The 14,000-nt window shown below is 39.6% G+C and overlaps 1 protein-coding gene across 1 annotated transcript in view; it reads right to left on the bottom strand.

Moving 5' to 3' along the window:
• Positions 1 to 4,778: 4,778 nt before the first annotated feature.
• ARMC2 (armadillo repeat containing 2) overlaps positions 4,779 to 14,000 on the bottom strand; it is a 109,627-nt gene continuing 100,405 nt past the window's right edge. The window contains exons 14-18 of the mRNA XM_087443968.1: positions 13,778 to 13,900; positions 13,357 to 13,470; positions 11,605 to 11,737; positions 11,099 to 11,259; positions 4,779 to 5,103 (exon numbers count right to left, since the gene is read on the bottom strand). Of these exons, the coding sequence (XP_087300094.1) occupies positions 4,946 to 5,103; positions 11,099 to 11,259; positions 11,605 to 11,737; positions 13,357 to 13,470; positions 13,778 to 13,900 (689 nt within the window). The 3' untranslated portion in view covers positions 4,779 to 4,945. The remainder of the gene's footprint in view (positions 5,104 to 11,098; positions 11,260 to 11,604; positions 11,738 to 13,356; positions 13,471 to 13,777; positions 13,901 to 14,000) is intronic.

Genomic DNA, 14,000 nt, shown 5'->3' with positions numbered 1-14,000 from the left:
TTGTTTGAAAAGATCAAAACTGACAAATCCTTACCTAGATTAAGAAAAAAAAAAAGAAAGCAAAAAGACTAAGTAAAATCAGAAATGAAAAACGGGACATTACAACCAATGTAACAAATAAAAAAGGATTATAAGAAAATACCATAAACAGTTCTACAAACAAATTGGATAACTCAGAAACACACAACCTACCAAGACTGAATCATGAAGAAATAGAAAATCTGAACAGACCTATAACTAGTAAGGAGATTAAACAGGTAATCAAAAACCTCTCAACAAAGCCCAGGACTGGATGGTTTCACTGGAGAATTCTACCAAACATTTAAAGAATTAACACCAGTCCTCCTCAAACTCTTCCAAACAATTGAAGAGGAGGGCCTCATTCTATGAGGCCAGCATTACCCTGATACCAAAGAAAAGATAACTACAGACCAATATCCCTGTTGAATATTGATGCAAAAATCCTTAACAAAATACTAGCAAAGAGAATTCAACAGCACATTAAAAGGATTAAGTGGGGGGCTGGCCCAGTGGCATAGTGGTTAAGTCTGCAAGCTCCACTTTGGCAGCCCAGGGTTCACAGTTTCGGATCCCGGGCACAGATCAATGCACCACTCATCAAGCCCTGCTGTGGTGGCATCCCATGTATAAAATAGAGGAATATGAGCACAGATGTTAGCTCACAGCTAATCTTCCTCAGCAAAAAGAGGAAAATTGACAGAGGTTAGCTCAGGGCCAGTCTTCCTCACCAAAAAAAAAAAAAAAAAGATTAAGTGGGATTTATTCCTAGAATGCAAGGATGGTTCAACATAACAAAAATCAGTCATTGTAATACACTGCATTAATAGAAGGAAGAAAACATGATCATTTCAATTGATGCAGAAAGAGTGTTCAATACCCTTTCATGATAAAAAACACTCAGACTAGGAGTAGAAGGACACTGCCTCAATGTAATAAAGGCCATATATGAAAAGCCCAGAGCTAATATTAAACTCAATGAAAGACTGGAAGCTTTTCCTCTAAGATCAAGACAAGGGTGTCTACTCCCACCACTCCTATTCAACATACTACTGGAAGTCTTAACCAGAGCAATTAGGCAAGAAAAAGAAAAGGCATCCAAATTGGAAAGGAAAAGTAAAATTATCTCTTTTCGCAGATGGCATGATCTTATATGTAGAAAATCCTGAAGATTCCTGTTAGAACTAATAAATTCAGCAAAGTTGCAAGATATAAAATCAACACACAAAAATCAGTGGCATTTCTATACACTAAAAATGAACAATCTGAAAAAGAAAGAAATAAACAATTCCATTTACAATAGCATCAAAAAGAGTAAATACCTAAGAATAAATTTAACCAAGAAGATGAAAGACTTGTATCCTGAAAACTACAAAACATTACTGTAAGAAATTAAAGACAAATAAATGGAAAGACATCCGTGTGCATATTGTTAAGATGTCAATACTATCTAGAGCAATCTACAGATTCAATGCACTCTCTAAAAAGAAATGTCATTTTTTGCAGAAATAGAAAAATCCATCCTGAAATTCATATGGAGTCTCAAAGGACCCTTCCTAAAATTCATATGGAGTCTCAAAAGACCCTAAATAGCCAAAACAATCTTGAAAAAGAACAAAGTTGGAGGTCTCACATATCCTGATTTCAAAATATATTCCAAAGCTACAGTAATAGAAATAGTATGGTACTGGCATAAAGACAGACATATATACCAAGGGAATAGAAGAAAGAGCCTAGAAATAAACCCTCATGTATATGGTTAAATGATCTTTGAGAAGGGTGCCAGGACCATTCAATGAGAAAAGGATAGTCTCTTTGACAAACGGTGCAGGGAAAACTGGATATCCACATGCAAAAGAATGAAGTTAGACCCTTACCTTACACCATATATAAAAATTAACTAAAATGGATTAAAGACCTAAATGTAAGAACTAAAACTATAAAACTCCTAGAAGAAAACAGGGGAAAACCTTTAGGACATTCATTTGGCAATGATTTCTTGGATGTAACATCAAAAGCAAAGGCAAAGGAAAAAATAGACAAATGGAACTACATCAAACTTAAAAATTTCTGTACAAAGGGCACAATCAACAGAGTGAAAAGGCAACCTACAGAATGGGAGGAAATATCTGCAAATAATATCTGATAAGGGGTTAATCCAGAATATATAAAAAATCCTGCAACTCAATGACAATAAAAAAAAAAACCAAATAGCCCAATTAAAAAATGGGCAAAGGACTTGAACAGACATTTCTCCAAAGATGATATACAAATAGCCAACACACATATAAAAAGATACTTAACATCACTAATTATTATAGAAATTTAAATCAAAACCACAATGAAATATCACTTCACACCCATTAGGATGGCTACTATCAAACAAAACAAAAAACAGAAAATAACAAGCGTTGGCGAAGACGTGAAAAAATTGGAACTTTTGTGCACTGTTGGTGGTAATGGGAAATGGTGCAGCCTCTATGGGAAACAGTATAGAGGTTCCTCAAAAAATTAAAAATAGAACTACTGTAGGATCTAGTAATTCCACTTCTGGGTGTGTATACAAAAGAATTGAAAGCAGGGCCGGCCCCATGGCTTAGCGGTTGGGTGCGCGTGCTCTGCTACTGGCGGCCCGGGTTGGGATCCTGGGCACGCACCGACGCGCTGCTTCTCCAGCCATGCTGAGGCCACGTCCCACATCCAGCAACTAGAAGGATGTGCAGCTATGACAAACAACTATCTACTGGGGCTTTGGGGGGGAAAAAATTATAAGAATTGAAAGCAGGATCTCAAAGAGTTATTTACACAGTTATTACACACACACATTATTTATGAATAATGCTGTTCATAGCAGCATTATTCACAACAGCCATGAGGTAGAAGCAACCCAAATTTCCATTGATGGATGAATGGATAAACAAAATGTGGTATATACATACAAGGAAATATTATTCAGCCTTAAAAAAGGAAGGAAATCCTGTCATATGCTACAATGTGGATAAACTTTGAGGACATTATGCTAAGTGAAATTAGCCAGTCACAAAAAGACAAATACTGTATGATTCCACTTATACAAGGTATCTAAACTAGTCAAATTCATAGAAACAGAAAATAGAATGGTGGTTACTAGAGTCTAGGGGAGGAGGAAATGGGAAGTTGTTTAATGGATATAGAGTTTAAGTTTTGCAGGATGAAAAAGTTCTAGAGATCTGTTGCAGAACAATGTGAATATACTAACACTACTGAAATGTACATTTAAAGATAGTTAAGATGGTAAATTTTATGTTTTGTGTTTTTTGCCACAATTTTTTTTTAAAGGCAGGTAGATGGTTCCAAACGGTCCAGCTTGCACATGAGTATGATGGGGAGGAATTTAGTATGGAGGAGAACAGGTATAATGGTACTCCACCATGAGTTATTATATTAGTTATAAATACTGAAGGAGCTGTTTTAGAGGGAAAAAAAGTTTGATCTTTTTCACGGAAAGTAGAATATATAGCCTGCTATGGATAAAATAAAGACTAAAATCCTTAAATGTGTTTGAGAGATTAGCCCCTCAGACTTAAAATGATTTCATCTATTGGAGTGAATCTACTAGCACATACTTATGGATGACAGACTCTAATAAGATGAGTGTCCCTACAGGATTTTGCTGAGCCCTAACCAAGGATGAGGCCCAGACTAGAAGAGCCCTTGGAAAGTATTTGTTCCTGGAAATTTAGGTTTTTTCTAATAGGCTTTAGAACCCCTCCAGTCTGGGATGCCTGCCCTCATCCCATTAATCTTGGTATTTTGCAGGGTTGGGAGATGAGCCATTAATCACAGCTTTTCTCCAAGCAAAGTAGTAAACCTACTTTTATTTCCAAATCTTCGTTTGGCTAGTATAGGATAACAACAGTAATCTCAGTTTCTTTGGTTTTTATCATTTATTCCAAGGCCAAACTTATCCTACAAAGAATGTTAAACTAATAAACTAATTACCATCATAATGTTATAATTTATTGAACACCTTCTACACATCAGACACTGTACTGGGCAATTGCCCATTTAATGGTTTTTTTCTAAACTATAATAGTTTATAATTATAATATAATATAAATATAAAATATATAATATATTTATAACTATAATATAATAATAAAATAGGAATTATCCACATTTTAGAGCTGAAGTTAAAGAAATTAAGTTACTTGCCCAAGGCCCAAGCAAGGGAGAGCTAGGATTCCAACTGAGATCTGCCATACACCTAAGCCTACACTCCTTCTAGTACATTATATCACCTCCCTCGTCACAGAGAGTTACAATTAGGATGGGCTAGTCATTTTATTTCAAATGACAAGAAAGAGGTAAAATGCTCCCTTTTTCATCTATTTTACTTATTTAATAGAATAGATGGCCCAAAGCAGTCTTCTTTAAGTTTTTCTGCTTACTCCTTCTCTTAATATGAGAACCAGAAAAATACTAGTACCTAACCAGAAAATTATTATTAGATGATATAAGAATTAATACAGATAAGTATGTGGAAATGTATTCCTAATAGTGTTGCCCACCATACTTTCTATACACAAAATCTAATAGTCTTCAGTGCAAGCACTTAAATTCCAGGATTGTTAAACCAGGATTTTAAGACTAGAACTAACTTATTTAATAAAGAATAGAAGAAAAAGTCATTTACTTAGAAAAACCATGCTTATATTTTCATCTTACATTTCTCAGAGCAGAAAGTACAACATGTATATTCATTTTTCCATAATACCTAACAAGAAGAAATGCTTATTTCTTTTAAAATACTTAAGACTCCTCACTAAAATCAGTACCTGAAAACTTGCGATATTGGTTAATACTGAAAAAAATGTTCATGTTTGTTACCACTTCTTAAGAATGAAAGAGACCTGACTTCCTGTTCCTGTTGTTAATTGGCACCACGTTAGAAAGAAGGCATAGGCAGGGGTTCCAAGAAGGTGTGATGACTCTGAATTCGGTTTAGAAGCTGCTGTGCCACAGGTTTGAATTCTGTTTCCCAATGGAGTTTGTGATAGTTTTTTAGGTCTTGGTCAAAACTGCCATCCAGTGCTAGTTCTTCATCTGTAACAGAAAAATTAAAATTACAGCAGTTATTTGGAAATGTAATTCTATTGAATAAAGTTTAATTTTCGAGTTAAACTCATCTGGGGTTATCTCTAATTCCAACATGACATAGGAATGATTTGGTGTTAAAAGGCTTTTTTTATGGGAGCAGTTCTTTATTCTCTTCTGTTCTTAACAAATATTTTTAAATAAGTATTTTTAGTCTCTTAATAAAAAAGGAAAATAATCTCAAAAAAAAAATCCTAGATTGAATTGAGCTCTTATTTCAACTAATCCCTAGTGTTTATATGTAAGTCCACATCCAAAAATCAAATCCCCATTTCTCAGAATAAACAAAGTATTAATAGGTTACTTCCTTATCTGCTCATTAGAAAAGTTAATTACTTCAGTGGTGACAGATAAAAAAGGAGTCAGGAAATCTTTTGGGAAAGTAGCACAGTTGAATTTGACGCTGTAAACTTTAGTGAAAACTAACTGTGCTGGCTTCAAAGCAGCCTGGACATATTTCTTTGAAAAGACAATCCCCCACCCCTATGCTCTCTCCAGTAACAGTGAAAAGTAGGAGACTTGGAGAACCCCAAGGAGTATTAGAATCCCAAGTGAGTTCATGGATAATGCAGATAAGCACTTGTAAAAAAATGCAAAACTACAACCTTAGTTTGCTTCTGCTTCCTAATCCAAGGGCGCTCTGAATTCTGTGAACACCATAAGTATATCCAACCCAAGCAGGAAGATACATGGCCACTAAGGTTTCTGCGCCGACCTGCCACCACGCTTTTACCTGTTTATATTGGACTTGTGAAAGACTTCAGGAAAATGCAGTGGCCTGCCAGTCAGAAGACCGGCTCTGCCACTTCCTAGGTCTGTGGCTGAGGCAGACTTCTTAAGTGGTAACCGCTAAATCCTAAAATGACCACAAATATTGCTACTTACATAATCGGTAAACTTGTTCATAGGGCCAATTAAAACCCCATTATAAAATGCTTCCTTACTGTTTACATCAAATTTTCTACACTGAATATTTTCATAGACTTGGTGTACTTTGGCACTATTGGTGTTAGTGTCGCCACTCAGAATAAGATAAGGGAATCTGGAATTCCGGTTTGTACCTTCCCCTCCTCTCGTCCAACCAAAGGGACAGCTATGCAGCTCTGAGATAAGTTCTGGGCAGACACAAACACTTCAGCAAGGCGCTCCATGGAGACCCCTGTAAGCAAACCTGGATCTCCCCACCCACAAGATAACCAGGGCCTTGAGAGGAGGAGAATGCAGATGGTGTCTGATGCCTTGGAAGCCCTTCCCATTGGGCTGCTTCTGAACAAGAGGACTCTGTGAGACTCGAGTGCTTTCCCATTTCTAGATCTTCCTGCTCACTTTTCCAGATATTCTGAGCCCTAAACTTCCATTAAAAAATTAATTCTCTTGGGGGCCGGCACAGTGGCGTAGCGATTAAGTTCCTGTGCTCCGCTTCAGCGGCCTGGGGTTCCCCAGTTCAGATCCTGGGCACACACCTACTCACCGCTCATCAAGCCACGCTGAGGTGGCGTCCCACATAGAAGAACTAGAAGGACCTACAACTAGGATATACAACTATGTACTGGGGCTTTGGGGAGAAAAGAGAAAAAGAGGAAGATTGGCAACAGATGTTAGCTCAGGGCCAATCTTCCTGAAAAACAAGCAAATTAATTCTCTTGTTTTATGCTCTTTCTCTCCAGGCAGCTGAGGGCTGAGGGCTGCCCAGGCACTTCGACGTCCCTTCCTCTCCCCAGGGCTTTGGTTGGATTTGGTGATTTGAGCAAATCTCTGTTTTGGTGTTTTTGGTTTTTTTCAATCTCATATCAAGACTATGTTACTTTTCTTGAGGCTTGGCCTATAATTAGTTAATCCACACTTGGGCCCTATTAATTATAAATTGGGTTAGACAAGATAACGAAAGTGGCCAAATAGCTACAGGTAAGAGAACAGCAACCTAAAGGTTCAAAGTAAATACAGCAAATACATAAAAAGTGCCATAATACACTAGGTATTAAATTTTGGAACTTGTTCTGCAAAGAGTGGCAGAGGCTAACTCAAGAAAAATTTAGATCTATGATTTTCAAACTTTTTTGACTGTGACCTAAGAAATACATTTGACATTATGACTGTATACAATACTTACATATTTATATACAAATAACAAGTGTTTCACAATAGGATACTTATCTTTACTACATGTAATATGTTCTGATATTTTCTTTCTTTGCTAGTTCATTTTTTAAAGATGCTGGTCACAGTGCGAAAAGCACTCATTTAGATAACCAATCACTCTTAAGCTTTCTTTGTGCATAACACACTTCCAGATACTAGAATTTCAGAGAAGGTATTAGAAAAGATTAAAGGACTCAAAACAATAAACTTCTCAGTGATCATTATAACACGATCTCTATTACAATTTAAGTGTCCTGCAGCATCAATACAAGCTTCCCCTACTCCCTGCACTACTTCCTAGCTTGCTGTTCAGCACCAGGTAGCTATTGAGGGTTTGATTATCGTCCTGCCTATTTAAGGCACAATCCTCACATATTCCAGAAGCACCTGATGGCTCTTTGGCATGGGCTTGATGATGTGATCTTCTGACTTGAACAAGGGCCCCCCTCTACCCCTTGTCACGTAACCTAGGGGCTAAGTTCCACGTAGCTTAGATGAACATAAAATAACCTAGTGTGTTTTACATTCACAATAAACTGCGCACACTGCTTACCAGCAGCGTGCTCCCCTGAGAGAAGCCTATTGGCACAGCACTTAAGAACTTCAAGATAAACACATCGCTAATGAGTTCATAAGAAGTAATTACAGTACATCAGGAAGTTTTAGACAACACTCTTTTTAAGACATTTTCCAAAAAGACTGTCAACATCCCAACATCCCAACCCTGTTGAGAACCATTACTTTCCCTTTTTTTCTAGTCACCCATCAAGAAAAAGTTGGGTAACATATTACTATATCAATTGCCTTGCCATTATTTCTAAAAACCGCTCACACTTCAACATAGGCCTTTGGGATTTAACAGCTCATCCTGTTTTCAAGATGGCCTGTTGTTTAGCTATCTTTGTAAAAGAATTGAAATTCAAGTACACCCTCACCCACATATCCATTTCACTTGCTGCCGCCCAAGTGGCCAGACACAGCTATAACCCTGTCAGAAGCAGAGGTCTGAGGCCCACACTGCGGAGAGAACAGCCAGGAAGCAGCCTCGTCCTCACAGTTCGTAAGGAGGGACTTGTGATCACATGAGAAATCGGGCCAAGCTGTGCTGGGGACTTGGCTCCCTGATGGACTGTTATCCATGCTCCTGTCCCTTCCATGGGATGGGGTGAGGGTGTACTATGTAATGGAACAGCAGAAAAACACAGGGCCAGATCGTTTATTTTCTGATGAAAATCCTGGCTTTGCTATAGTATGACCTTAGGCAGGTCACTTAACTCTCCTAGACCTACGTTCCTCAACTCTCACCTAGCTGAGGACCTCAGAGAGATCTTACGAGGACAGAATGAACGTGCTTTTAAAAGTATATAGCCCTATTGAAACAGAGGTACCACTACTGTTAGTCAATCCACAAGCATCTATCAAGAACCTACTTTACACAAGGCAATATCCTTTTCCTAAAGTGGCTCAGCTGGAGTGGGGAAATAAAAGTTACAAAACAATCATACAGAAGAAGTTACACAGTTCATGAGTAATTGCTATATAAGAAGTGCAGATTTCCTGTGACTAGACTATGGGCTTGAAAAGGGCCTGTCCTGGAAGGACAGCATTTGGCTGGACAGCTAAGGGATACGGCCCTGCAGAGGCACAGAGGTTGGGGAAGCACAGAAGGCCAGCCTGGCTCTAGGGGAAGGTGAGGGAGGGGAAATGTAGGCAATAGGGCTGCTATAGTGAAGTGCCTGCCAGGTGTGCTGCCCCCTGCTGAGGAGCCAGCCAGGCCCACACCCCCTTCTAAGAGGTCCTTGTGCCACATGGCCTCACCATTTTGTTATTTATGGCTGACTGCCCCAGATTTAGGAGCCAAAGGAAGTCACAGATAGCCTGTGGTGGAGGCAGCTGCTGCCTAAGGCACGAAAGCCCTACACCCCAGGAGAGTGACTCATGGAACCAATCACATCTTCTCCCCAAATGGGAGACAGATAGACAGGTGTGCCAACAAGAGAGGAGACGCAGAGTCACACACACTGAGTGCAGCAAGAAGCCCCGAGGTGGCTGAGGCTGCAACCGAGCAGGAGCCTACAGGGAACAAGGGGGAGAAAGGACTTTTTCCATAACAGCAGAGCTGGGTCTCCAGCAGGGTAGAGCAGATGATGCCTGCTAGTGAGGGGGTCGCTGGAGGACTCTGGTTCCATCTGGAATGACCTTCCAGGTCCTGAGTGCCTCTCCAGCAGGCTCTGGGCAATATGCTTGTTTCCTGGCTTCCTTCTTCCCTGGGCTTCCTTCCCTTAAACTCCCCCGTTAACCAGGGCAGAGGTTTCCAACCCTAGCTGAATAGCACACTCACCTGTGGAACTTTTTAAAAATGCAGATAATCAGCCTCACCCCAGAGCTCCTGAATCAGAATTCCTGGGGATGGGGCCAGGATAAGTGCGTTTTTTAAAATTCCACAGCTGATTCCAATGTTCTGCCAGAGTTGAGAACTGAATTAAGGCAAGTTCAGCAATGACTTACACTCCCAGCAACCTTAGAAAGCTCAGTGTTCACAGAGCAGACCGTCACCCTCAGTGATTTAAAATCATACCCATTTTTTCCTACTCTTACACACACACAATTATATTCACCTGGAAAAAACAAATTTCACATCAACCTAGCAAACCTGACTCTTTGAAATTACTCCTGGTTCTGAGTTCCTGTTTAATAACATATTGTTACAACACAGAATTTACAAGGTGCTTTCACAACCATATTTTAAGGACTTGCCACATGTCAGGCACTATAAAAGGCTCTTTGGACACGTCTGCTCAGTTATCATCCTAACAACTCCGCAAAGTGGACGTCAGTCATCCCCATTTTAGAGACGGGAAAATATAAAGTCAGGGAGGATAAGCCTAAGATTAAAACCAAGTAAATGATAAAGCGAGGGCTTAAACTCAGAACCATCTGACTCTAGTCTCTGGTCTTTCCGTTATGCTTGTTTGAGCTTCATGACCCCATGCAGCAGGGCAGGGATTATCGTGTCCCCATTTTAGAGACAGAGAGATAGGTTCTGATTCTCTTGTCGAATCCCACCACCAGCAAGAGCCAGGATTTGAACCCATGGCTTCTGAGTCACATGGAACATTTCTACACGGCCTGGCTGATCAATGGCTGAGCAATGGCAGGGCCATCGCCTCCATTTTGGGAAAAGGATTGTCGAAAACACTCAACTCATTTACTGACCCAAATCAGCATTGTTAGACCTAACCCAGGGTGAAAAAAATGATGCTAAAAATAAAAAATTTTTAAATGTAAGACACCATCCTCTTTCCTTTGCTTTGTATTAGTGATTTCCTACCTTTCAAGGATATGAACCCCACTGAAATGTCAAATAGTTTTGCAGACCCTCTCCTACATGGTAATTAACATAGCTGCTAATTAAAATCTATAGATTCATTAATAGCATGACAATTCAGAGTAGCTTTTAGCCATATTTTCTCAATTACAACAATGTCTATATACTTTTAAACAGCAACACATTTATGCTGAAATCTTGTATTTCTGCTGTCTATAGAAAATGCAAAAAAAGAAAAAAAAAGCCACAGAAGAAATCACGACAGTACTCAATGAGTTAAAAGCCCTTGTGTCCCTTTTGTAAATAACACTCAGCCTTTTCCAGATATTTCCAAATTATAATAATCTTTAACATGCTCTCATTACTTATAGAAACATAGCCACCCAAACACATACTAATCTTTAGCCATACAGGTCACAGAAAAAGATTTTTATCTCACTCTGATAAAACTCACAGACTCACAGTCAGGAGTCTTACCTAAAAATGATGACAGCACGACTAAGAGTGTGTTGGTGTCTTCATCTCCAAAACATGATGAAGCATTAGTGATATTTTCACTGAAGTTCCATAAAGTTTTGCAGACCAAGCAGGCCAGCTGCCAATCAGTAGGACCAAAATCTCTTAAACAATCCACCAACCTGAGTTAATAAAGTTAAATTGAGGTTATTAGGTCAGAATCTCTTTAATTTTTATATTTTTAGCCTGATCATTATCCTTCTGTAATATTTAATATGTATTTATATAATTCAGTGGTTATTTAAAATAATTTCATATCTACAAATTTAAGTAGCTACAAAGTAGCAATAACCTACTTGTGAATTTTAAGTGTCCAGTGCAACCTAAATCCCTTCTTTAGCCCTAGCTTGGCGCTTCCAAATGTTAAAATGCCTCCGCCCTGGAGGAATGACGCGAGGGGCCCCAGCTCCCTGGGAAACTATGTCCTCTGAATCCTGAGGGTCAGGACTCCATGTCTTGAAACTTACTTCTTAATGCCACCTCCTTCTTTTAGGATGATACGCTTGTCTTTATCCACAGTGAGATTTAGGAGAACACCACAGGCAGAAAAGCAAATATCCTGATGCTTAGCATCCAGCAGTGCAATCATGAACTTGTGGACTGGGAGGGTAGAGAACACAGACCAGTAAAGCTCAGGGGTCCCAGCTGTTGTCTTATTTTACAAATGGCAAAGGGGAAATGGGGACTGGCTTGCAAAATGGAAACCCTGCGAGGGGACTTACCCATTGCCCAGCAGTGGCTTCACCAACATCCACCACTTTCAGAACATGCCCCCCCACCCTCCAGGTCCTCTGTCCCCAGGAAAGGAGGGAACCCCGGACTTCCAACCACACAGGTGACATTCATCTCTAATTTCCGGTTGTTCTCAGGGGCCCTTTTGAACCTCCAGCAGCAATTTTCTTTTAATACACAGCCCCTGGGGAGGGGAGTAGGCTCCTGTTCAGATCTTCCCTGAAGTCTTCCAGGGCCACAGTTGGTAAGAGAAGACTTGCTCAGACCCCTGGAAACCAGCCTGAGGCAAGGCAGGACTTACAGGGTAGGGGATGTCTCAGATCAGGACAGGCTGTTCGCCTCGGGGAACCATTTTCCCTTACTCCTAGGAAAAGGAACTGTTGGTCCTATTGCCTCGTCCCCCCAGTGGGGGCTGGGCAAAGGGTTGGGGGAGAGTGGATAAGATGTGTGCTCTTTCACACATGAGAGGTGGTCACCCTGTTCTGACCTTGGCCCCAGTGATAATTCAGACAGCTCAGCAAAGGCTGCCTCAAATGTATGTGTGTTTTTACGAGTCTAAAGAAGATACACCAAAATGCTAACAGTTATCTCTGGGGTAGTGAGATGATGGGTGACTGCTGCTCCTACATTTTTTTTAATGTATCTGTATTTTCTATCATGAACATGGATAATTAGGTATTTTTAGTTATTCTTACATGAAATATTTGCAACATACAAACAGTATGGTTAGTATAAACTTTTGTGTACCTTCTACCCAATTTAAGAAATAAAACATTACAGTTCCAATTTTATATCTTTAGCATCCCTTCCCCTCCAAAGGTAACTTCTGTCTTAAACGTGGAGTTTATCATTTCCAAATACCACTTGTACCTTATACCATTATTGCAAGAGTATGTGGCATAAACAATACCCAAGATTGTTTTGCATGTTTTAAAACTTACACTAATCGCATTATTCTGTATATTTCCTCCCATAATTAGGTTTTTTGCTCCTATATTACGTGTTTGAGGTTGATCCATGTTGATACATGAACCTCTAGTTCATTTATTTTAATTGCTGTAGAACATTTTGTTCCGTGATGTGTTTATCCTCTTGGCTGTTGATGAACACTTAGGTTCTTTCCAAGTTTTGCAGTTACAAGCAGTACTGTAATGAACATTCTAGTACATGAAGTAGAATATCTTGAGTCTTTTCGCATGGGCAGAGACGATGAATATAGGTCACTTGCTTCCCTTAAAGAAACACACACACCCCACCTTGGAACTCAGAAGGCCACTCCCGAAGGAGAGGGGAACATTCAGAGCACTGCCTAGATCCATCTTGGCATCCTGAGCTGAGAGCCTTACGTACGCACAGAACAGAATGTAAAGCACTACTTGTCCCAAAGCAGAAACAAGTGTCACGTTGTCGTGACCCCAGCTCCGAAACTGCACAGCTGTTTATCGGCAAGAAGTGCATGTTGATGAACATACGAGTCATTAACTCACCATTTTTCTGCACAATGAAATCGCAGATGTCATGGTCCTGGGAGAGATTTCCAAAAACGCGCACAGCCTCCAGGATTCCATCCATGTTTTTACTCACGAGAAGCTTTATGAGCACTGGGTTTGGCGGCCAGAGAAATTAAATCAGTGAATTGAAGTTTTAATTTAAAGGCTATTAGAAACCAATATCATACTACATACTGATAACTTAAAACTTAAAAATGATAATAAAATACAAACTATAAGGGACTTGAGCAAAAACTAAGAAACTAACTTTTCCCCATATTCTAATTAGAATCAAATCAGGCTTTTAGATATTTGTGCCAGAAATCAGAAAACATGAATGCCTCCAGTCCTGTGGTTCGTTAATAAAGTCACAACCTGAAACGAACATGCATCTACCCAAACCCAACTCGGAACTTACATTCAGCAATATATAGCTTTTGGTCCTGAATTATGGAGTTCTTCACTCGGTAGTAAGATAAGTTGTTGATTGTTGCTGTGGTATTGATCACCAGCTCCTCACAATCATCAATTGACTTGTATTCTGAAACAAAGTGAGGATAAGGGGGTCAATGACTCATTGCAGAGGCAGAAACAATGCCATCCTAACTGCAGCGACAGCAGTGGCAGGGACAAGCCATTGT

Source organism: Ceratotherium simum, chromosome 19, assembly GCF_057802395.1.
Source record: "Ceratotherium simum simum isolate JZ-2026a chromosome 19, ASM5780239v1, whole genome shotgun sequence".
NCBI classification, from domain to species: domain Eukaryota; kingdom Metazoa; phylum Chordata; class Mammalia; order Perissodactyla; family Rhinocerotidae; genus Ceratotherium; species Ceratotherium simum.
Note: the sequence above shows the minus strand (reverse complement) of the source record. Positions and strands in the feature narration are given on the sequence as shown.